General features: G+C 40.2%; 2 protein-coding genes and 1 long non-coding RNA gene across 3 annotated transcripts; 2 read left to right on the top strand and 1 right to left on the bottom strand.

The window, feature by feature from the left end:
* Positions 1–453: 453 nt before the first annotated feature.
* On the top strand, positions 454–5816 carry LOC125902703 (RB-associated KRAB zinc finger protein-like). The gene is made up of 4 exons (XM_049599242.1): positions 454–813; positions 1052–1113; positions 3386–3479; positions 3579–5816. The coding sequence occupies exons 1-4, from the start codon at positions 606–608 to the stop codon at positions 4634–4636; spliced, it is 1422 nt and encodes a 473-aa protein (XP_049455199.1). The 5' UTR covers positions 454–605; the 3' UTR covers positions 4637–5816.
* Positions 5817–8213: 2397 nt separating this feature from the next.
* On the bottom strand, positions 8214–15912 carry pnp5b (purine nucleoside phosphorylase 5b). Its single transcript, XM_049598707.1, has 6 exons — positions 15753–15912; positions 12792–12961; positions 12547–12650; positions 11789–11964; positions 10724–10914; positions 8214–9285 (listed from the first exon to the last, which is right to left on the bottom strand). Exons 1-6 carry the CDS (start codon positions 15770–15772, stop codon positions 9065–9067), a joined length of 882 nt encoding a protein of 293 aa, XP_049454664.1. The 5' UTR covers positions 15773–15912; the 3' UTR covers positions 8214–9064.
* Positions 15913–16409: 497 nt separating this feature from the next.
* LOC125902398 (uncharacterized) lies at positions 16410–25631 on the top strand. The gene is made up of 4 exons (XR_007451091.1): positions 16410–16567; positions 21948–22015; positions 22546–22698; positions 25393–25631. It is a non-coding gene; the product is annotated as an uncharacterized LOC125902398 (long non-coding RNA).
* Positions 25632–25796: the final 165 nt, after the last annotated feature.

Raw genomic sequence — 25796 nt, 5'->3', positions numbered from 1 at the left:
GAGGACCCCAAATGGATCCTTGGGGAACACTCAATTTAGATTTCAAATTTCTACAGTCAAACAGTGAAGATTAAGAATTAAGTTGTCGTAAAACACTAAAAATGCAAACAGATCAACTAGTTTATATGTGACTATTTAATCAAGCCTGTTTTTTTATAGGTTATTTTAGGTGACTTGTTCTGCAGAGAAGGGTTATGAAATGTAGGGCTACTAACTGCTGTGAATTTGTGTTTGAGGGATATTTGTTTGCCAGATGGCAGAGTTGATAGATACAAACTGTTTAAAGCCTGCGCAGCTGTCTAACAGACTAGTAAAGGTAAGTTACTCATGTTTTACCCGAAACACCTACGAGTGATAGCAAATAAACGTGAAGGCCATCACCTTACACTGTTCCTCTTTTCATTGTTGGTTTCACTGTGTGTCTACGCATGTATTTACGGTAAAGCCCTCCGCCACACGGAAGAAAAGGTTCCAGCTAGCTAGAAACAGGGATGTAAAATTTTCTAGTGCGTCGGTTGTTTTCGCATTTTTTTTTATTAAATTCATCGCGAGGACGGACCTATTTATTATATTTTGTTCTCGCATGTAACTTTGCATGAATAAACATGGCGACGTGCATTCCCTTTCAGACCCAGTTATCCTCTATAATGGAGGTTTTGGTTAAAGCAGCAGTGGCAGAGATATCCAAACTAGTCGATGACAAATGTGCGTTTTTGCATCTTGAAATCTCTCGAAAGCAAAGCGAGAATGAGATGTTGAAGAGGAAATTGGTGATGATGGAGAATAAAAATGCACAGCTACAGCGGGGGTTCGGTAAGACTAATTAATGTATGCCTTTAATTGACGACTGGAGTAAACTAATGTATTATGCTTAATAATGTGTCATGTGGAATGACAAACGCATGCATATTTTGTAAAACAGTAGGGATGGTGTGGCTACACTTACATAAATCCATGTACATTGTTAATATTATTGGACGCATTTCCTGGTATAACATTTGATTTCACTTTGGTCTAGATTTTTAAATGTGTTTTTCATTTCTTGCACCAGAAAACTACATGGACCGAGGGACTGACGTGGGGAACTGTCCGCACCCCACAGGAGATATTAAGGTCTGTGTTAATTTCATAACAACTTTGATCTATGTCAATAAAGTTACTCAGTAATTTATGTGAAGATGGGAAGCAAAGGCGTAGATTTTGGGGGGACACATAAGGGACATTTCCCCCTCAATATACAGAACATTTAAAAAGAAAAAATGAAATTCTCATATTATTATGATTATTTCCTTGAAATACTACAACTGTATTCTTGACTTCTTAAAGAGCATAGGTATGTGGGATGTGTTTTGAATGTGCAGAAAGTTCTGAACGTATGCAGAAACATTGCTGAAACACATATGAGCTATTAAAGCCCGGGAGTTTATAAATTGATAAAAATAGGTGAATTTATCATTTACATAGGTGCCACATGCACATTTAAAAGAGGTTATGTTCCCAAACAAAAGACCGAAACTAAGAGGGAAGAGTAAATAATGCCTGTGTGTGTTCACTCAGCAGAGATAACATAAAATGAGAGAAGTTGAAAGCTGAGAGCCTTACTGCATTATATGACATTATATTTTCATGTTTTTAATTGTCACCTGCCAACAGAATGTGGTTTTCCATTGCGTAAATAAATGCACTTCCACCATAAAATGGAACGAAAACATTTACCAGAATGAAATGAAATGTCTAATGCTCATAATATTTAGGTGGAGAATTCCCCAGCTCACCCTTTTATATATGTCTCCCCCATATTGGAACCAAACCCTTGATCTAAATCAACGCTGGATTACCAACCAGGGGCCCAGACCACAAGGAATCCCAAAGCCCCAGGTTCCCTATGTAGACAAATTGGTTTTTAGTAATGTCTGAACATGATGATCAGAGAAGGGTAGAAATGGGGCTAATAGAGGCCCAGTAGCAATTTTTTGCCCCAGGGCCACGAAGTAGGAAGCATAGCATTAGCCAATTTCACCTGACTAGCACTGACAGTGGTGTGGGACATGCTTTTAATGAATGAAATATGCTATAAACACCAGAGTCATTTTCACCAGCAGCAGCCGGCAGTAAAATCAAATCAAATCAAATCAACTTTATTTATATGGCACTTTTCATACAGCAGTAACACAAAGTGTCTCACAGAGGTTAAAAACAACAAAGATCCAAAACAGAAAACAAAAAGAAAAGAGAAAACCCAACCCTCCCACCCGACATAGAGATACGTAAATATACATATATGCACACACACACACAAGCTATCACTAAAGAGACATGGCCTAGCACCAAGACCCGAGGCAAGGAAAAAGCCACCTCTGGGGGCCGTCCACACTGAGAGGGCCCATGGTCCACGGCCACAGGGAGCGCCGCCATAGAGACACCCTGACCTGGGCAGACATGAGGCCCCACACCGAGGTACAGTGCCTTACAGCCACCCAGGTCAGAGCGGTCTCCCGACGGCACCCCCATCGGGAGACCAGGAACAACTCTCAGTGTGGTAGGCCCCCATGAGGAAACACTGGAGCTAAAAGCTGAGGGACTAAAACAGTAAGATAGGATAAAAGGTATAAAAAGAACCAAATAAACAAAAAGCTATTTAGCTCATAAAATTGAGTTAGTAGCTAGGTAAGAATGATCTAAAACAGAGACATAAAATGCATCAAAACTAAAACCTATAGGCTAACTAAAATAACAAAAGATAAAGGTTAAATGAGATAACATAAAAAGAGGAAGGGTAAGAATATAAAAAATAAATAAAAAATAGATAATAGATAGATAAATCGGTTATAAGAGGAATTTAAAATAGATAAATAAAGACATCAGTTAAAAGCCTGATTAAAATGAAAAACCAACAGCACGCTAACTTCCTAGATCCAGACAAATATAATAAGGAGCTAGCTGGTGAACATGGTGGACAATTTAGTGCAGAAAGAGCCAGATATTTCCCTCAGGAGACGGTGGAAAGCAAACAGAGCTAAAAGGAGAGTGTATATTGGATTTACAGCCGCCAGGTGGCCAGACACACGACTCAAAATTAATGCTAATGTTGCTGTGTGTCTGCTTCATGTATAAATAAGTAAATATCTGCTAGCTAGTTCAGCGAATCTACTTCATAAGGTGATAATATACAGGGTGACAAATCACTTTTTTGTCGACCAGCTGAATGGTTAGTGAATGTTCAGATTTTACCCCAGTTTAATAGATTAACATTTGTTCTTCAGCTGGTGAGTGAAGCAAATCTACCAGCTACTTGCATTTTTTTTTACCAACTTTCATGTTGTTCCCTGCAATATGTCCGTGTTGTGTTTACAGTTAAAGTTTAATCCATCCTCTCCCTGTCTAGTTTCCTGATATTGACGACGCCACTGTTTCTTTCACAATTAAAGAAGAAAGTCCAGATGAGGCGCTGTGGATCAGTGATTCTGCTGGACCAATTGGTGAGTTAAAGAACTGTATTTTGTGCAAGAATTATATCCAGCAACATAAAGGCTCAAATTAACTACATGCTCCCTCTTGAATGTTCCTAACACTGTCAGGTTCTGCTGTACAATACCGCAATCCAGCCAACGTTGCAGAGAGCCAGCAGCTTGGAGAGGACCGTCGGTTGAACCACCCAGAGGTCACTGCGCCGAAAACATCAGAGTTTGGTGAGTTGTATGACTCTGGTCAGCATGCAGGAGACATCAGTGGCCTTCAGTTTACTGTCAAGACCGAGAAGGAGGAGAATCGATCAGGATTCAGTCAGGATAGATGCCAGCACGGCGCGGGGAAGCACACTCAACATGCAGCTGACTTTTCCATGGACGAAAGGGAGGATCAGCTCTGGTCATCCATAATTGAAGGTGATGATATCGATGCTGGTTTTCCTGATTTTTCGAGTGTGGTGGAGGAATACTCCAACACATTTCCGGACGATTCTGATGTTCATGTGGTTTCTAACACTACCAAGTCTGTTAACGTCCAGCAGCTGTCCTCTCAGAGGCCGTGTAATGGGATTTACAACAGTGAGTATCAGAAGGATGTTCCACAGTCATCCAGTTTTCAACCCAGACCTCAGGGTAACCTATCACAGCAAGACAGGCAGAAGGAACAAGTTTACTCGCAGAGAAACCCCTCGCATGTTGCACATCTGAGGCAGCCAGATGAACACCCCGAGAGGGAGACTGCAGCTGGAGATAGAGCAGTCGTAAGTCACTCGCACAACACTTTCACAACAAGCAGCTTCCACCCTCACAAACCTCTCTCTGGCACGGCACGGGGCTACGCATGCTCACACTGTGGGAAGACGTTCGGCCGTTTGCACCAGTTCAAGCTGCACCAGCAAAGTCATAAGAGAAAGCGGGCGTTCTGGTGCACGGTGTGCGGGAAGAGCTTCCAGTGTTCGTCCCACCTCAGCATACACCACCGAACACACACGGGCGAGAAGCCGTACGGTTGCGGACAGTGCGGGAAGAGGTTCACGCAGCAGAGCAGTCTAAGGGTCCACCAGCGCACCCACAGCGGGGAACGACCCTACAGTTGCTCGCTGTGCGGGAAAACCTTCATCCTGATGCACCATCTGAAACGGCACAGAATCATTCACACATACAGCTGAGGGGGAGATGTTTCAAGTGAAGCTGCTCAGGTGAAATGACAAAAATGAACCAAACCAAAAAGCCAGGGAGCTTTTCGGGGACTTGTGACTTTGTGGCATTGCTCACAGACTTTGTATATTAAAGCATATTCTACTATGCAAAATCCATCTGGATGGATTTTAAGATGTTTGCTTCTTTTTTAAATACTTCTAATTATTAAAACAAAACTGAATTGCACCCTCAAACAGAATTCACACAAGTCAGTATTTTTAAGAAACCTCCAAAGCTAGAAATCCAAAAAAACAAGGTCTAAAATGTGAAGTCATTAAAAGAAAAACCCTGCGGATTCCCTCTTACAGTTACCTGCATACTGATCTTCACTCATAGACAGTTTGTTTTAGCTCTTCGTGTAGAAATATGCCTTATTTCATCTCAGCACTGAAACTGTAGAAGCACAAGATGCTCATTATCCCCATTAAGTCTCTCCTTTACAGTCACAAGAGGGCTCTCCATTCAGAGACAGAGAAGCACCTCAGGTTTATGTTTCAGTGTCAACATTGGTGAAAACCTGCCTGACTATTGTTCTGAGTTGAATTTGTCCATAAAACATATCCCCAAAAATCCTTTGCTCGTTGTTATGATTTATAAAGCTCCTCGATTTCTTCACTGTATGTAACTCTCAGGTAATTCTTGCCGTTGGGTATCATTCACTGTATTTATTTGGTATTCAGAATTTGAATTGAAGCCAACAATTTCAATTGATCTTTATTAATTATTTTAGTATTATTTAGTATGTATCCCATTTTTTTCAAAGCCGAAGATGTAGCCTTTGGATTGTTTGTTTTCTAACTAGCGCTATAAAACCCAAAGCTGTAAGATTTATAATTATGTAAAATGTGAAAATCAGGAAATCCTCACAGCTGGATCCAGGGAATGATTGGCATTTTTATTTTGATAAATGACAGATAATTGATCAAAATCATTACTCATTACTAACTGTTTCACTACTACTCAAATTACGGCCTCATTCAAGCCTGTAGTTTTGTCACTGTGTAGGTGAATTGTCAGCAGAGGGCAGTGTAACTCATCCTTTTAAACATCACAGTTGCAGTGAGGGAACTAATTTTCCACAGTGCTGCTGCCTGAACAGGAACAGGAGCTTCATGCTTTAAAGTTCCTGTTGCAAAAAGTAAAGGTAGCCTCTCAAGTGTGACCCTCAGTGGTTTCACAGCCTTTATTATAAACCTGAGGCATTGGCTCTCAGCACAGTGTTGCTGCAATGACAGAAGATTTTATCACATTTTACTTTGTATTGATGACATTCATGTTATACTGATTCAATCCACTATTGATCCTGTTGCTGTCTGCTCAGTATTCAGTGTTTTTTTTAAATATTTGATCCAGTTGAGATGTCAGTTTAAGATGTGTAGAGGATGTAGCAGGCCTGAATATTCTGTAGCACCTGTAAATCTAACCTGTAGAACTAGAAAGGGAACTTACGTCAGTGTGTGTGAACAGAGTGTACTGTCTGAGCCTCGCTTTGCTTCCCAGCACTACAGTGCATCAGCTGATTTTGTGCGGACACGTGGACCTGCTCATTCCTTGCAGGGAAAAAGACAGCTCCTGTAATTCTCACGACCTTGTAAGGCTATAAACACTGCTGCCCGAGTGTCATGGAAAATGTCTTTTCTTTTTGTGGAGAAGGAGTAGGAGGAGGAAGGGGACAAGTGACAGTGATGCATTTTGGGCTAGAAAGTGGGAACAGGCAGAGTATAGACTTGAGTGTCCCACGCCAGTGGATTGAGTGGACAGAAAAGAAAATGGGAGGGTAAACATGGCTGATAAGGTGAAGGACAAACAGACAGTAAAAATGTCAACCATCTTCTCTCTCACAGAGGACAGCTGTGGACACCACCTGTATTTATGTGTTGGTGTTCTGACTTTGGGAAACTTAGACTGAATTTGCAGGTTGTGCTACTGTGAGAAGACAGAGCTTATGGGAAAGTGATGCCACACACCATGGCATTCATAGCCTCAGCTAATTTGCGATGCCTGCCTGTAAAATACCCTCTAAAATACATTAAGCCCAACAACACATACACAAGAGACAGTACAAAACACAAACTCAACAATAAATACATAATAAGAACATAAAAAGTCAGAACTCAACAAGAAAACACAGACATGGTTTTCATGGTTTGGGCACTTTGGTAACAGGAAAAAGTGCAAGAAATGTTTTTTTGTCCATATATTTTGGACTGTGGTGAATCTCGAGGAGTTACTCAGGATCTTGAGAGAAGATTTTATAAAATTTTATGTCTGTTCCTGAGAATCAAAAAGCAGTTCATCATGTGGGAAGAAATCCATCAAATGGAACCGTCAGGGTGTTATTAATATATCAGGCTCCACTGCAACACAGGACATTTATTATAAATTGTAAAACCAGATATGACAAAGGCCAGCAGGTTCAGGTGTGTTCTTTGCAGAGCTGGATGAAAGTGCCAAGAGGCTCCCTTTACCCCTCGTCCTACTGCTCTATGTGCATTGCCTTATTATGTACACGGCAGACGCGTGCTAGTTATTTGCTATGATAGCAGGGCTGTTATTTTTTTTACCTTATGAGTCTGTGTGTGTCGTCATGGCAAAATATGGTCCTGGAGAAACCTATTGTAGCGGGAACCACCAGGTTTGTCAGGTGTGTGTATGTCTATTTGTCCCTGGACAGTTTTTAGTGTCACAACTACGCAAGCTACAGTCATGAAACTTTATAGATGAGTGGTTGAGATCGAAATAAAGCATGAAGATAGCTGTTGTCTAAGCAAGGGTGATGGAAGTAGGGGGTTAGGAAGTAGGGAAGGGGCCATTTGCACCTGTACTTTATGTCCCTGGCCCATATTTGTTTCAAGTCGCAGATTGCTGTATTGTTGCTGGAGTGATCCCATCTCAAGATGGTCTCTAGATAAATCATCCATCCATCCATTTTGTAACCGCTTATCCTCTTGAGGGTTGCGGGGGAGTTGGAGCCTATCCCAACTGACATTGGGTGAGAGTGTACACCCTGGACAGGTCAGCAGACTATCACAGGGCTGACATGTAGAGACAGACAACCATTCACACTCACATTCACACCTATGGACGATTTAGAGTCACCAAGTACCCAGAGAAAGGGGCTCCCACACCCAGGATTGAACCAGTAATTGTAATCAGATTACACACAAATTGCTTCAGAATATGCATTGTATAAGCACAATATAAAGATGTTATATTAAGATTTGACAGGGCCTCAAGGGATTAGCTAATTAAAATCGTTGAAGTTCTTGTGCTACTTTAGACTTGCTGAAGTGCTGCAAATCACCAAACAAATGTGAAATTATACTATGAAAAAAAACCCATGTAATATACCTGGGCCTTTTGGGGCCCTGGGTGGAGTTCCCTGCTTTGCCCAGTTAGTAATCCCTGATTTTGTGTGGGCTTGTATGTGGAAATCTTTTCTAGATCAGGGGGGGTAATCTCACACATCCCACCAACAAACTCCAAATGATCACAGAGATATCAGACCTTATAGTTTCAAATATATCACACATAGAACCACATTGCTTTGAAGCTGAGTTATTTTATTGTAAAAGATCCACGGTTTGTACAGTATTTAGTAAAGTACCTCTAACAGCACAGACAGCCAACATCCCAGTGTGCTAACCTGCTAACACAGTGATAAGGCAGGAGATTTTGATCAAATCTATGTACTTTGGTACCTGTCCCATGCAGGTTATTATAATCCCTTTCTTCAACAATCTATCAAACTCTCAATATATTATGAAAGCAAAAATAAAAACACCACTTAAATACAATTAGTATAAATATTTCAAGACATTTTAAATCTCTTTTACACTGTATGAAATTATCATTTCCACCTTTCAGCCATGATCTCATCAAGACATACAAGATAAGTTGGTCCTCTACATTAACTAATGCGAATCTCACTGTATTCATATTAGTTGTTAAATGATATTGAGGAATGTAAAAGAACTGAAACAATAAATATGTATACTGTATTAAGTTAGAAGTTATTATTTTAGAAATTACAATACAATGCCGCTTCACGGAAACACTACTTAGTACAATATATCACAACAGGGATCTGTCAGAGAATTACTGCGCTACAGTAGCATCATTCATCTGTACACCTCCAAAATGTAAACATTGCCGAAAGAGGAGTGTATAAAAAAAGTGGACCAGTTTCCAGGATTTTAAGACGAGACTTACATAACAGTCAGTGGAAACAAAGCAGAGAAACTAGTTTATCAAGTAGTATACCCAACCTGGGGGTTTGTAACTCTACAGCTTTTTTAGCGTTCTAACAAGCATTTTAAAAAAACCCTCTCACTGTGACGCAGAGATACAGCTGGACAGCTGACCTGGGACCAGGTACAGCGGTGTGAGTCACATGATCAGAAGGAGTTGTTGTTATTGTTCTCCAGTCGGGCCACTATGGTGGACACCATCTTCTCCAGTTGCTCTGCTCTCTGCCTGCCTGTCTCCAGGACTTCTTCGTGGTTGGCCTTCTCCTGGCTGTCGTAGTCCATCACCGCTCGGTTGCTGATCAGCGACAGGGCGAAGCATCGCATCCCGGCATGGCGGGCAACGATCACCTCATGGACAGTGCTCATTCCTGCAGTAAAGACAAAGAGAAGGTGAGAAGTCATAACACAAACACATTATTTAAATGGTAGTCAGTGTCCCTTTGAGTTATCCAGATTACTTTTTATGGAAACTTATTCTCATTTTACTAAATAAGATTAGAAAGTGCGAATGTTCAAATATAAAAGTCTTGGTTCTCTGTCCCACTCAGTATTTCCACACTGCAGAAACCTTTGTGTTATTTTTGATCAAAAATTTAAATCCAGTATTCAGTGTTTCCAGGAACAGATCATTCCTTTGCAGCAACCTTCTGGAAACTGTTATTCATGTATTCATAACCGCTTGATTAGGATATGCACTTCCTGATACCAGCATCTGTAAAAAATCCCTCTCCTGCCTCCAGCTCATCCAAAACTCTGCTGCCAGAATCTTGACACAGACTAGAAATCATGACCACATTGCACCAATCCTGGTTACCTGTTGCTTTTAGAACTGATTTTAAGATTTTATGAATTACCTACAAAGCCCTGAGAGGCCTTGCTCCAAGTTATATAACAGATCTTTTATTGCCATATGTTGCCTCTTGCACCCTGAGATCCTCAGATACATCTTTTCTCGTTGTTCCGAGGTCTAGATTAATTCACAAAGGTGACAGAGGAGAGCCTTTGCAGTCAGAGCTCCTCGACTCTGGAATGTCCTGCCCGAGGAGATCAGGGCTGCATATTCTTCTTCTGATTTTAACTGCTTTATTAATGTGTGTTTTACTCTGTTATGTGTATTTTGTTATCACTGCTTTTTTCTTGTTTTATTTGCTTTGTCTTTTATTTGGTTTTGTAAAGCACTTTTGAAAAGTGTCATATATGTTTAAGATTTACCTGCAATTAAAATTAACTTTGTAATGCACATATATGTAAAATCTAAGGTAGGTAACAGCAGTGAGAGTGAGGTTGCAATATTAGAACTTTTAAGTTGCTTAAAAGTGAGGTTTTAAATGACTAATACTGTGACACACTTCCTTCTATGTGTCACTAGCAATACATCCTGTGTATTGCTAGTGACAGTGTGTGTGTGTGTGTGTGTGTGTGTGTGTGCATGTACTCTTGTACTTCTGCCTTTGTGATGACCTGAATTTGAACGTCAAGATTAAGGACATTTTCAAAGTCTTGGTTTTAGGGATATAATGGGGGTTACAGTTGGGGTTAAGTGTGTAGTTGTGATGGTGGAAGTTGGGGTCTAAGGCACTGGTTCCCATCCTGAGGGTCCTGAACCCAATAAACAAGAAGTTATAAGACACTTTTTTGTCTTTAGTATAAAGTTGGCCTATACTGTATATCAGCATTTCAGTCATTTCTGCGAGCAAAACGAAATGAAACTGTTATTTTCAATGTTTGGATTATTAGGGAATGTCAGTGACAGTCTTCACAAATATAGAAGTATAAATGTGTGTGGGAGAGAGACTTGACGCTTACCAACAGCGTCAGCGCCCATTCTGTTCAGCATGCGACACTCAGCGATGGTTTCGAAGGAGGGACCTCCCAGGACGCAGTACACTCCCTCCCGCAGGAAGTCGCTGTAGCCCAGTTCTGATGCCACATCATGGGCCAACTGCCTCAGCTCGCGGTCGTAGGCGTCAGACATGCAGGGGAAGCGGACGCCAAACCTGAAGGGAGGAGAAGGGTGTTTACTCAACTGTGGGATTCCAAACAACTCAATAATGAAATTCCCCCTGATGACTCAGGTAACATTAAAGCAATACAGCAGCTCTCTGAGATTTGCTAATGTCCTCAACAACAAGAGACAGTACTTGTGAACACTGTGCATGGAAGATCAGTCCAGCAGGTCACCCATGCAGCTCATGAATGCAAAGTACAAGTCATTTGTTTCCTGCTTGATAATCTGACATTACACAGAGTTCTGCTCTGAAGCTAGAAGTAGTGTTAAAGAGTTTGGATGCACGTTAAAGCCTCCAGCCATCCAGAACAATACGTGCTTTTGTTGAGACTGACATCAGCTTGTTGCTCCAGGGCTGGAGTGTGGCACTTCTGTGTGGGAGACTGGAAAAATGCTAATAAAATACGGACTAAAATATGTAGGGGGAGGGAAACTGGATACAGCTGAGTCATTTGAACAGCGAAGGAGTCATGGCTGCTTTCTTGAAATTGCTAGAAAAATAAGAGTTTTCTTGATCTCCAGTGGGGAAGTTCGACAAAAGTGACTTCTTGGCCTCACTGAGCTGATTACAAATTTCTTGGATTTGGGCAAACCAACCCTTTAATGTGCTAAAACCCTTCTTAAGACTCTGTCGTCACTGATTCGCTAAGTTCAGTTTTATTGTTGAATAATAATTGAGTTTTTTCACTATGACAAAATCACGCAATCAACACGAAAAGTTGATTGTTTTGAGCATTACAACATGTACAGTTTTATGTAAAATATCAATCACAAGCTGCTTTAACACAAATACAATGTTAACAGTATCTACCCTCAAACATCCAGCCATGCATCCATCAGTCCCTCTCCTCTCCTCCACCTACCTTTCATCATTTGGTCCTGCCAGCGGGTTGTTTCCAGCAAACCCTGGCATGTTGATGTGGTCCTTAATTAACATAACGTCTCCCACTTTGTAGTCCTGGTTGAGGCCTCCGGCGGCATTGGTCAGGATGATTGTCTCCACACCCATCAGCTTGAAGACACGCATGGGCAGCGTGATCTGCAGAACACAGGGTAATGTGAAACACTTGTACACACAAAAATAATATTTAGAAATATAATAAAAAAGGACTATTAGCAGTAAGGGTGTAATCATGCAGGCCAGCTGCACAAACCTCGCTTGAGACAAACACAAGGGGACAGGAATGCAAAATGTGTGTGACTTCAAATGTGTTTTGAGGGAACATATCTGTTAATTAATCTACACGTCAAGTTGATGACAGAATGCAGAGCATTACATAATGCCACTGATGTGATAACACTTCAGGCACTAAGATGTTATCATGTTTATTGCATTGGACAATCCGTCTGAGGTTGTTGTAAGAACAAGAATGAACAGGTGGCTTCTCATCGAACACACACACTGATATCTCCAGCTCTGCAGGCTGGGACTGTGTCCAGACACCAGCTGAATAAATAAAAAACTCCAGTAGATTATCAACAAAACTTATGCTTCAGTGGAAGGCTTGGTTCATGGAGTACTTATACTCCATTGTTGTGTTGGTACTTTAAAGTAAAAGATCTGAGTGCTTCTTCTAACACTGCTAGCCTTGAACAACCTATACCTCTGCTTTCAACTCACCTTCTGGATGGGGTAGCCCTCGTAAAGGTGGAACCTGCCCTGCATGCAAACACACGGCTTCCCTTTAAGTGTTCCAAACACCAGCTGGCCAGCATGACCATGCACTGTAACACACACACACACTTCGTTAGTCACCCAGTGTTATTGCGTAGAGCCCACAAACATGCACACACACACACACACACACACACACACACACACACACACACACACATTACCAGCTGACAGCTGCAGGCTGTGCATACCTGTGCTCCGGGGGAAGTTGGGAATGTCACTGTATTTGAAGACCTGAGGGTCCTTGAGCATCTCAGCCAGCCCCCCGAGACCCGAACCGCACACGATTCCCACAGTCGGCCGCACCTGCGTGTTGGACAGCAGCCATTCAGCTGTTGTCTGACACTCCTCGTAGCTTTCACTGAGGGAGTCAGAAAAAAACAGATTTGATTTATTTTGTATTTAACTTTTATTTAACCGGGAAGTCCATTAAAACTGCTAACTCTTATCTGAGGCTGAGACAGCACACCAGTTACAATTTAAGTAGAAATAAAACATAGGGAAATACAATCAGCAATTACACGAGATAGAGACTAAATCCAGCGCAAACAAAGCAGTTGTATTTCTCTGCTACATGGACTTTTAACATGGCTTTGATTTTCTTCCCAAGGGGACTTGTTAATAAAATGTAGTATGCTCTGCAGATTATTCCAAATCCGAGGAACAGCTTTTTTCTCCAGCTCAGTGCAAACACTTGACTTAAGAGTCAAAGGCAAAGGGAGGATTCAACAGTAGCTTAGGTACTAAGCTCTTGTATCAACAAAGTTTATTTTCTGTAATGTTTAAATATCTTACATGGCCAAAAGTATGTGAACACCTGACCCTGAGGTGGTGTTTTAATTCATCTCTAAGGTGTGGGAAGGGGCTGAGGTGTTATGTTCTTTTTTTTTTTTTTATCTATCATAACACCAAAGTTTTCTCACTTTGTAAACACAGTGATGTCCTCATTTCCCCTCTCTGTGTGTGCAGTCATGCTGCATTCACTTATAAGGAAATAAACCGGGATATCTGATTTCACAGGAGGCATCTGGGAGGTGGGGGCATCTTGCAGAGTCACTGAGCTGAAATGAATATCTTTCCTGGCTTTGAGTCACATTCATATAAACACACACACTAGCACACACACAACATGCACACACTAGCACACACAATGTCCTGTTGTGTTTCTGTTGTTAAAAGGTTAGCGTGGCTTCACTGTGCAAACAATGCGTCATGTTCAGGTGACGGAGCACTGGACTTAACTCACGTCGACAATGAATACAGTCTGGAGTATTTCTCAGGCACACATCCTCTCATATTTCTGTAAATCTCTGCTGTTAATCCCTTCCTTCCTTTTGCCTTTGACTCTTAATTCAACCTTGACCTTTTATGAGGATAACTCTTTAAATACTTTTATTAGTCCCCAGAGGCGAAACTGGTTTGTTTGCTAGCGCACAGCAAAAAACAAACATGACAAATGTTAGACGGGTCACCACAAACAACATATGCACACATACTACCACTATAGTACAAACACTAATACCCAAACAAACACTTTCTTTGAGCGAATATTAGTGTAGCACATACTTTGCATTTCTACACTACAATTTTTTGTCAGCTGTCACATATGATACCAATAATGCAACCATGTTGATGACTGATTAATTCTCATTTTCAAGCACAAATACCAAAAAAATTCCTAGTTTATTGCTGCTTTTCTTTGTCTTTTATTACAGTCTAACTGAATAATCTTTGGCTTTGGACGGCTGTTTGGACAAGACAAGACATAAAAAGGCACCTTGTGCTTAAATTAATTATAATGGAAACATTTGGAAAGCTCAACAGCAATGTCTCTTTCCAGAAACCATGACCTGGGTACTCAAGATAATCCATAGACCTTGCTCTGAACAGTTTCTCTATCTTCTTTCTTCTGAACTACACCCTACAACTGTATCACCATGCAGTAGAAGCGTGCATCTGCAAGCTCACCCAGCACCACTGAGCTGGCCAAGGAGGACACCATTCATTAATGTTTACAATGCACGCTGTTATGAGCACAAGTCTCTCGTCCATGAGCAGATGCACGCTTCCTTCTGCACAGTGATACAATTAGCGGGTGTAGTTTGGCAGAAAGAAAATAGTCCCTACATGAAACTGCTCACAGCAAGGTATGTGGATTATCTTGAGTAACCTGGTCATGATTTCTGGATAGAGGCATTGCTGTCAAGTTTTTTAAATGTATTGTTTTGGCGCTTTGAGCATCTCAAGCTGAGTGCCATCTATTTCCATTATACTCAAGAGACAGCAGACATCTTTATGGCTGATATCTCCAATTCTGGGCAACTCACACCAAAACAATCTAGACTGACAAACAACATTATTGGTAAGAGGAAAATTATGAATTTTTGGTTTTGGGGTGAACTGTCCCTTTAAGTACCTAGCCTGCAGCAGCCTATTTGTGTAGATGTACTAAGTTAGGCTTTATTACATCACTGCTAAGAGCTTTTTCTGTTTCATAGACCTATCAGTAATTTAATCATCCTGACATTTTAAATTAACCTCAAGTTTGTTCATCTTATTTTGAAGTCTTTCAGAATGTGTCAGGTAGTTTTGTGACTAATTTCAGTCACTCCGCAAGTCATTTCTGTGAGTAAGGGGTCAGTAGGTTTGTAGAAGTGACGTCACGGCGGCGCACTCAAGCCAAATGGGGTTTTTCCATCCCATCCGTGAGCACCGAGTTGCGCGCTTTAACTGTGTTATCATATTTAACAGGAACACGTTTTTTATACTCAGTAAAACAACCCAGGGCGAAATGTGTCTCCTTCCGCGTCATCCATGAGAAATAATATGAATCGAGCAGCATCCCCTGTCAGGAGCGTGACATCATGGCGAGGCAGCGCGCGCTTCTCAGCTTCTTTTTTTAATTATCAGTTTAATTATAGAGTGTACCTGTTCCTCTGGGTGTTTGGGGGAACTGTAGCTACATTTAAGGATATTTCGTCACAGTGACCCAACCTCGACGTGCAACTTCTCTTTTAAATGAGCGATGGAAACCCAGAATGAATTTCAGACCGAAAAGTCAACATAATCCACATCACAGCATGTAATGTATAAAAATAAAATAGGACCATCAGCCCATATAAGCTTGTAATAATAAAAAGTTATTTACTCACCTGGACACAAAGTCGGACATGATGACACGTGATGCAGATACAGTCGGCAGGCTATTCCGCGTTAAAGTGAGCCTATCAAGGTTATCCGGAATTTCCTGACGGAGGGACCGCTTTTATGTTTACACCCCACCCGCTCACGACACGGCTGCCACACTCCTCTACGTCACAGCCCGCTGCAGGCTCTGATTGGTCGAAGCGCAGGCGTTGTTCCGATGGGCTTTTGATGGTGTAGTCACACCAACCATTGATGCGTTCAGGAGCTCCCCCGAAGAACAAGTGAGGAGGCAGATGTGTCTAGACGGAAATTATGACAAAGTAAACACAGGGTAGTCAAGGCAACTATTTATTTGGGCCGTTTCAAACACAGAGGCTATTCACATGCTTTACATCGGTAAAGTCATTAAAAACAATCAGAAAAAACACTTAAGATAGATTTTAAATTTTTGCATCTTCGTCCTTCGTGTTAAAAGGAAATGTGCTCATGTGCAAAGAAAATACCAGAAATATCCAAAACTAAAAAAAAAGCCAAACAATAGCCTACATAATTCAAAACTACGTGGTTGTTACCTTACACTTCTGAAATATAGTCCATACTCTTCAGTATCATCCACCACGTGTCCCACAAATTACAATTCTCAAAGTCTATTTTTGTTTTGCAGCCTTTTTTTTCCCATTATGCAGACTACGTGACCATCGGAGTGTACTAACTGTAGATTTTTCGACAGTACTTGAAGGCAGCATACCGCAATTTCCCACACACAACGTGGTGGTGCTTTTGATGCTGATGCAATCGCCCTGGAGGAGACAAAAAGGATGTGAGTTGGTGTTCTAATGGTAAATTACTAAATATGAAAAATACGTGTAACTACCGGTATATTTGTAAGACAGCTTCCTGGACGTATTTGATCATGAAAGAGGGGGAAGGAGAAGGAAAACTCCCCTCTATATACAAGCAGGCACACATTGCATTTCAGAGAATGTGGAAAACAAAATTTAACTCAGAAATTAGAGATTTGCATTGTAAAATTGATCTATTTCCATTTCAAGTTTCAATGACACAGGATTGCCTGTAACCACATCTTTACAGAAATAACAGAATGAACAAAAAGAACAATCATTTAAACAAACACCTAGTTTGAAGGCAAATCACTCTTCCACAAAACAAATCTATAATCATTCATATATATATTTTTTAAAACAAGTCTGTGTGTCCCTCTTTGATAGGAAGAAATAGGACACCATATTCATAACAGGAAAGACACACTTTTACAAAATCTACATTCCAGGTGTTGAGGTATTAATCACAACAGGGCAAAGCCTAGGTTTGGACATGTGGTTTCTTTAAAACCAGTTGTGGAATGTAACCAGTACAACTATCCCTACCCAAGACATAACAAAACACAACCATGTTTTTTCATAATCTTAATACGTTTGGGTGGTCAAGGCAATCACTCAAGTTTTTGGCCAAATCAAAGTGAAATGAATTATCATTAGAATAACACATTATCTAATCATTGTTGTATCGGTTGTAATATACCAGCAGTGTAAAATATACTTCAATGGCAAATCAGGACTAAGCATAAAAACATAATTCAGTGTGATGATGTTACAGTAAGGTTTAAAGGAATTATATCACATTTCATATGCAAGCAAACATAATACTGATTAATAATATAGGGAAATATTCATGTATGCTACCTGTAGTTTTATAGGTGGTGTCTTTTAGCACCATTGTGGGCAAATGACTAGAGACCACTACAATTCAATAGTTTCAGTGAGAGCAACAACAACCCTGTGAATGAAAAAAAAAAAAATCATATTCTTGCTCAGATTTTCTGTATCACTGATACCATCATGACAAGCAGAACTGTATACAATATATAGTAGGCCTATATATATATTTTATTTTTGTTTGTTTTGTTTTATTGAATCAAACAATACAGGCATCTTGCTGGGCCAGCATGCGATTTTAGACAGCATGCCGGTGTTCTGGAAGCAAAAGAAGTGTGATTATCATGGGTTTGATGTGTAACACAGCAGAGGCGTGCTCAAGTGTTGACATATAACATGCTGATCAATGCTTTCTTATCAATAACAATGGTATAACATGGCAATAACAATCATTTACCATCCTTGTTATATGAAAGTTCATCTTGTCCTAAGGAGCTCCCGGTTTGTGGACATTTTCAGTTGCTGTTCTTCTTCATTGAGTTAGCTGCTAACTGCTGTTAGCTGCTTTTTAAATCTCCCTTCGGTGGGTCGTACACATAACACGTCGTCAAAATGTCACAACTGTCCTGTCCATGGTCCTGTCCTGTCAGCTGTCCCCTTTTACACGGATGTTGATTCAGTGCTGTTATTACCTCCACTGTCAGCTTAGAGGTGAGACAACTCTGTACCCCCATTCTGTGATCATACCTTTTACACAGAATGGTGAGGTGGAATTAAGGTGTGACATTCCTGCCTTGAACAGGCAGTGTAAAAGGAGCTATAGAAATATATATAACTACATATAACTACTGTTTTCTGAAAAAGTGCACCCCCCAAACCCCAATGCATTGTTGTAGATTAAACTATCCAACGGAATTTAAAGGAGCTAAAATCAGCACAACTTTGAACATCTGCAGCAGTAAAATGCAACATACACTTTAATGCAGCTGTAAAATGAATCCAGAAACAACATATAAAGTAGTAAAACACTGACTCTGTCTTTAAATGAAATAGGGTTTTTAAATACAGGATTTATTAGTATTTACACAGTATTTTAACATCATTGACACATTTATTTACTTTTTTATTAAATGATCTGTATATTTCTTCAGCCACAGATTGACAAACAAATCATTTACAGCACTACTGGACAGTGAATTGAATCAGTGCCTGTGTGAGTGTGTGTGAGCAGCAACAGAACAGAGACATACCAGACGTGAAACCCACTAGCACCTACAGTAGACATGCAATTATTACATTCCACAAGTGCAGCATGAAAAACAAACAAAAAACACCGTACTGATATTTTTACCAAATAATTAACCTGGACTGTAAGTTGCAATGGAAAGCTCCAGATAAAAAAGACATTTTTTTGCTCAATTAATTAATTAAAAAAGATATTTCAGACAGCTGGGCTAAAAGGCAAAGTTTGTCAGGGGGGTGTTTGAGAAAAGGGCATGGTTTCAAGAAATTAAAAGGTTTAATTACCTTGGGAGTGAGGAAAAACACCACAATTTGTTGTCGGCCTCTTAGATTTTTAGACATACTGTGTGTAGAGTCCACATATTGGTGGAACTAGTGGAAAGCTCGTGGACTGTCTGAAATGGAGATGGTTGTGCTCAGTGCATTGCTCAATTAGGAAATTTTACCCTGATGATGGTGTTAGACAAATAGCCAGGGGAGTTACTTCAAGGTTCAGTGTTTAGGATTTAGTGGCATCTAGTGGTGAGGTTGCAGATTGCAGCCAACTGAAACTTTTCCCATGTGCCAAGCGTGTAGGAGAACTGTTAGTTTGGTTTGTTCTGTCTGGGCTACTGTAGAGACAACATGGTGAAACCTGTGAGGCATTGTTTGGTAAGCAGATATAAATGCCTAATTCTAAGGTAATGAAAACACAACAGCTTGTATTTTCGACTGACTATACACTAATGAAATCATAGTTATGAATAATGTATTCAGTTTCTGCCAATATAAGCCCCTCAACCCTACACACTGAACCTTTAAAATGTCAGGTCTGACCCTTTTGAGATGAAAGCCAATTTCACATAAATCTGGCCATTTGTGTTCAGAAGAAGTATTTATATAATTCTACTTATTATTGATGCACTGACAAGTTGTGGGTGGTTGAGGTGGAGCTAATTTAAACTTCTTTACATAGAGTTGGGTAGTACCTTAAAAGTAGTAATACCTAAAATTGTATTTAAGTACAGTACTTGAATGGATGTGCTTCGTTACTTTCCACCAAGGGCATGTGTATATACAGTATATCTTTGTGTGTGTGTGTGTGTGTGTGTGTGTGTGTCTTCACGTACCTGCTGCAGCACAGAGCAGCCAGTGTTCTGTTACAAAATGTTATGTAACTGCTGATTAGCATTCACACAGTTGTCTGGCTTTTATACTGGAGCACCAGCCAGAATCTGCTGCTCTCACTCTGCAAACAAATTAGAAGTGTAAGACTTCTAAGACTTTCTTTTTACATCACAAAGTGTGGCAAAGCTTATTTTGCCCTCACGAAAAAGTTCATGCTCATGTTCATCTTTATCCTGTAAACATTCTAGACACGCCCTTTAAGCGTTATTACTATCCAACGTGTATGTGACAAGTTTCATGTTACTCATAGTCTTTCTTATTGCCATATATGTATTTGCTTCCTTATTCACTTGTACCACTCCCTGGTGGCTGTAGTGGCAAAATGCAAAACCTGATTTTTTGTTATTGCAGCTCCAGCTACATATTAAGAAATCAAACAGCAGTTTTTACATTCCTGTAGCTTCTAAGTTGCAAACCCCCTTAGAAGTTCTTTTTTACCGCTTGTTTCTGTGTAGCATGCAGATGCAATGCTTATTAAGAAACAGCAATTTATTGTTAGGAAACAAACTGGGTCATCTTTTTGTGTTGCACCACCTGATCCTCTCACTACCGGCATAAGCAGTGAGCTTTTAAATCTTTTTTAATTATCGTGGCTGGAGGGGTGATAGTTTTGATTGATTGATGGGCTGTCCTTTCATTAATGTGGTCCAGTATTTTGACAACTATTGGATGGATTATAATAAAATTTGCTACAGACTTTGATTGTTCCCAGAGGATGAATCACAATGACTTCGGTGTACCCCCTGACATTTCATCCAGCGCCACCAGCAGGTTAAAATGTCCACATTAGCTTGTTCATATAACACTGTAAATAATAGCATGTTACTGTAATGTGTGCCAATATGACAATTACATATGCTAGGCTTTACAGGGAGTCAAAGTTAAAACTTGAGAGAGAGGTTTACTAATTTGTTTTTCTCAGTTCAGACAGGACAAAATACTTTACCTACATATTAAGAGGGTGTATTGGATGAACAGTAAAACTAGCATCCCTACAGTCTTCCGGGGGTTCATCTGGAATGTGCTGAACGGTGAGGAAAATGACAGTGGCCTGGGGGATCGGCTGTGCCTCTCTGCAGCATTTCAACTCACGCAATCACATGTGGTGTCCTCACCAGCATTACCCCGAGCCTCTCTATCCTTGAACTCTGGAAATAGTTTGTGAATATGCTGCAGGGTTTTAGATCGTATCAATCATATGTGCTTTGTTAAACATGAGGCCATTTATAAGGATGTGGCATGTTGCAGCAAGAGATAGAAAATACATCATACTCTGATTCTGACTGTCTAATACAGTTCAGCTCAAAGATCACTGATATTGTTTTTTAAGCTAAATGTGTGATTTAAATCATTTAAACATCAAGTCCTGGCAGCACTGTTTATCATACTGTGACGTCAAGGTGCTAATTCAGTCTGTTGCTGGTTTGCATAAAACTGGGTCCATATAAATTAAATTAAATAAAATTCACAGTGATTATTTCTGTGACATCGTTGGCCTTTCAGCAACCTCTTAACAAGGAAGCAGCCTAACATACCAAGTCACAGTTGAGCTGTGGTGCTTTCTGTCACCAATGAGGGGAGCTCTAATGCAAAGAGTTGCTGATTCAGTCAATGACACTAATGATTCAGTACCCTCAGTTCATCTGGAGGATTTGATCTTAAAGATGTATATCCTGAGCACCTGTAGCTGCAGCACCAGCCTCTTGGACTAGTTTATTTAGGACTTGTGTAGAAGTAGAACAAATATGGGAAATTCATCTTGTGGACGTTGGAGCTTAGATTATTTTATATTATATGCTTTTGAATAGTTTATTGATCTGTACAGAATCACAGAAACAATACAAAACATCCTGGTTTGGCATCATATGCAAACCAATGAGCCAATTTCAAATGCATATATAAATATCAGAAATAAATGTGAAATAAATAAATGAAAACTTTAACTGGTTGGAAATGGACTCATGTGACCTTGTTGTTTTTTTGATAGGAAAAATACAAATTTTTATTTCAAAGTCTTCATACGTATTTGCAAAGCTTGTTTAGAGTTATATTTTGTGTAAGTTACATGTTGCTCTTGCCAGAAATCTGACACCATAATTGTATATCTCCTTTCAGGTGAGCAGCCTGAAGCCATGTTCACACGAGAAAGCAGAACAACTGTACTGAATGTCTGGGAAGTTTGAGTACGCGCACACACACACACACACACACACACACAAAAATACCCAGGCAGACAGACACACATAACCAGACAAACACAAACACAACCAGACAGAAACACATATACACATAGAGGAAGTCAAATGCGTATGGCCGAAAAAAGTTATATGTTATCTGTTGCCACCTGCTGGCTGAACTCAAACTTGCAACAAGTACAGTGAAGAGCTGCTGCTCTTACTTAGTAGTCAGTTTGGCATCAAGTTTTGGAATAGCAACAGATTTTGGCATTACACTGCTCCCATTATTGTGTTTCTCAAAACAATGTAATAATCTGCTGTTTATTCTAATTGCTATGTATTATCTACTGCATTATAGCGTGTTCAGCGTGGTGCATGAAAAGCTGACGGATGGCTGATAAGTTAATTAAATACTGATAGATGGCAAACAGAATATATGAATGAATGAAACAAATATAACATTTGCCACCTTCACAGGTCTGTTATTGATGGAAAATCGCAGCAGGTCTCTAAAACTCTCTCTGACCCCATGTCAGGTTTCACCTCTTCTGGGACACCGAGGCCGGTAGAGGAAGGAAGTGGACCTGCGAGCAAAACAGCAAATAAATATGCAAGAGACGGAATAAAGAGCTTGAAAAAAAGGCTGAAGAGAGGGAGAAAGAGAGTTTCTAAGGATGAATAAAACGGAGGTAGCTCCACCAAAACCATCACTGAGATGAGCCAAAAGCACTTACTGACCCTGAGACACACACACACACACACACCGCCCTTCTCTGGCTCCCCATTTTGCAAAACATCTTGTAGCAGAGCAGAGGAAGTGGCTAATTCTTTCTCAGGCCTGAGTTCCCGTCACACAGGTCACATGTTCATGTAAAGGGTTGATGTGTTGTGAGATATCACGTACACGTTAGATTTATCATCTCCATAAAGGCATAACAACATCACACCGAAGTCATGCTTCAGGCTCATGTCTAATGTCATGTTCCACGTTTAAGTTAAGATGCATTATAGTTCAGTAGAAACATATACATTAATGCAGCATCTGGTCCCGCACCACCAGGCTCTTCCACCAGGCTTTTGTAATATATATACATATATATACGTTAATGTAGGATTTGTTGACTCACCTTAAATGACCGCTCTTGAGATGCAGTATAATGTATGCTGCATACTTTTAATACAATGTGGCCTAATCAGTGTTTTTACTGCAAACTTTACACCTGCTGTCACAGCTTCATCTCACTTCAAATTGTCCCCAAAAACCTGAATCAAGTAGTATCAAATAAGAGGAAATGCAGTGGTGGATGAAGTAATCAAGTCTTTTACCTTAGTAAGTGGAGAAATATTGCGGCACAAATAACAGTCAAGCATTTAAGTAGAAGTACAACAGTTTCGGCATCAAAATAAACTTAATGTAGGCCTAATTTATGTATTATAGTGTGCATCACTTTAATGTAGCAGCTGGTTAAGGTGGTTAGCATGTGAATTTCCCCCTGGAGATCAATTGTCTTATTTGATCTTATCCTACTCTAATACATCATAATCTATTTATGATTTTATTTTGTGTTAACAATCTGAATATGCAGAGTAACTAAAGCTTTCGAATAAATGTGGTGGAATAAAAAGTACAATAATTGCCGATGAGTTGTCGTAGAGTAGAAGTATGAAGTAGCGGAAAATGGAAATACCTGAGTTAATGTCAGAAAATGTACCAACTGTTTAGCTGGCCATGACACAAAGTAGTTAATTCCTACAGTAAATGCTGCCATGGGGAACTACAGCAAATGACCTGCAGTAAAGGGAACACATTGTTCTTATCTCGTAACGGCCTGTATCATCCAGCTTCCCCATAAAATCACCTGTATACCTGTAATTTACAAGAAACAGGTGCAGGGGTGTATCAGGAGTTTAGTCCACATGAATACATAATGATAATATGTATATTTTTGAAGCACTTTCCTCACATAGTTACAAAGTGCTCTAACAAAAATATGAGAAACAGTAAATTAATTTTACAGTGAAAATATAATCAGATAAATGAGATTAAAGAAATAATAGAATGATATATCAGAGTCCATCTTTGGATGGGATCACTCCAGCTGCGATACAGTAATCCACGATGTAAAGTGAATGTCGTCCAGGGGTATAAAGTGGGGTGGGGGGCAGTGGCCCCATCCCTAGGTCCAGCATCCCCGTTCAGGTCACACCTGTCTTCGATCTCGTCCTTCATTCTGATCTCAGGTACACACCTGTAAAGTTTCACAACTTGATTCTCAAAACACATTCTGTGATAGTCACAGAGTGAAAACAATACCAGCTGTCACTACAGTGTCGCAGCTGGTAAATATTCTCCAGGATGTATAAAATCATACAAGTCAATTAAAAGCCAGTTTCAAATGATTGCTTTCAGCTGATGTGAAAAAGGAAACATGTCGGAACTGACTTTTCTCTGCTGACCAAGGCGTGCACCCTTGTGAACACGGGCTAAGTATTTAACGTCTAAACTGAATGACCTGAGGTTGCCACTAGTCATTTCCTTTAAAGGGTGTGGATGTGGATGTTCACCAGGCAGGGAGACTCTAATGAAAGATGCTGTGAAGTTGCATTATGTTTAGTTTAGTTTAGTTTTTGGTGCATGACTCTACAGACTAAGTTAGGGTATATCACCCTTTGCTGCTTTTATTTCTATCATTCTTTTTTATCAAACCTGTGTCACATAAATCCTCCAATTTTGTACAAAAAAACAAGATTGTACTCCCCCTTTAATGGCGGCAGTTAAGACGCCACTTGAGTATGTGGAAACTATGGTGCAGGCAGTTGATTAGCGAGAGAGAGAGAGAGAAATAGAGGAAGAGACTGTGATTGGGTGTTGAACCTTGTCACTCAGTTGTTTTTACACATTCTACTGTATGTAGTTCCTCTTTATCTTTATCTCTATCTTTCACCCTGCCTTTTCTTTCCTCTTCAAAAGACTGCAGGCCCACAGAGCATGGTGGCAGTTGGCACTTTTTTATCATAATTTTCCACTTGTAATAGAGCGTGTAGAAAAACTGCTACAAAGTGAGAAAACAAGCAAATACAGAAATGCACTAAAATACGCAAACGCGACCAAATATAGAAACACTGAACGTCGCACAGACGACAGAGGAAACTGTCTCCAGGAGATGCTGAAAAGTGCACTGCATTTCTGATATTAGTTGTGTTTTCTCAGGTTTTATAAGTGTTTTCACATTGCAGTGTTTTGAGCTCTCAGGGCCACCGTATGAAGGGACTGTTAAAACAACTTCAGAATGCTGTGAATATATAGTATCTGTGGTTTGGGTTGTCTTTCCGTGATGCTGACTCCCCTGTTTCTTCTTTTCTTTTTCTGGTATCTGATACAGACTCCTGCTTCCCACCATGATGTCAGCTGCAGCCTTTGCAATATGTTTCAGTGCAACTTTAACAGAGGAAGTAAGAAGTTAGTATGAAAGCTACAGTAGGCGTTGTGTCACAGCCCCGATACGAGAGTTGAAGTTCCCTATGCTTACATGAAATTACACAACCGCTCTACTGACATTCTCTCCAAGATTGCTGCTGTGTTACACGCTAGCATCTCCTCCATCTTTTCTGACATCCCTCAATGTGCATTGTAGGTACATGGTTATTAAACGACACAAAAATTCCACAAAATGTTTTTAAAGAAGTCCTTCTATGAACTTTGCATCAGACTCTTCAGCACATTTGACCAGTGGTCCTCATCAACTCTCTGCACCTCTCCCTCGTTCAATTAAATAATGCTTTGTCA

Source organism: Epinephelus fuscoguttatus, linkage group LG15 (assembly GCF_011397635.1).
Source record: "Epinephelus fuscoguttatus linkage group LG15, E.fuscoguttatus.final_Chr_v1".
NCBI classification, from domain to species: Eukaryota; Metazoa; Chordata; class Actinopteri; order Perciformes; family Serranidae; genus Epinephelus; species Epinephelus fuscoguttatus.
Note: the sequence above shows the minus strand (reverse complement) of the source record. Positions and strands in the feature narration are given on the sequence as shown.

Coding starts and splice junctions, on each gene's coding strand:
- LOC125902703 (XM_049599242.1), top strand. CDS start 606: ATGGCGACGTGCATTCCCTTTCAGACCCAGTTATCCTCTATAATGGAG. Junction 814..1,051: donor ACAGCTACAGCGGGGGTTCG/GTAAGACTAATT, acceptor TTCTTGCACCAG/AAAACTACATGGACCGAGGG. Junction 3,480..3,578: donor TGATTCTGCTGGACCAATTG/GTGAGTTAAAGA, acceptor TAACACTGTCAG/GTTCTGCTGTACAATACCGC.
- pnp5b (XM_049598707.1), bottom strand. CDS start 15,772: ATGTCCGACTTTGTGTCCAG. Junction 10,915..11,788: donor GCAGGACCAAATGATGAAAG/GTAGGTGGAGGA, acceptor TCCTCCCTTCAG/GTTTGGCGTCCGCTTCCCCT. Junction 9,286..10,723: donor AATGGGCGCTGACGCTGTTG/GTAAGCGTCAAG, acceptor TCTTTACTGCAG/GAATGAGCACTGTCCATGAG.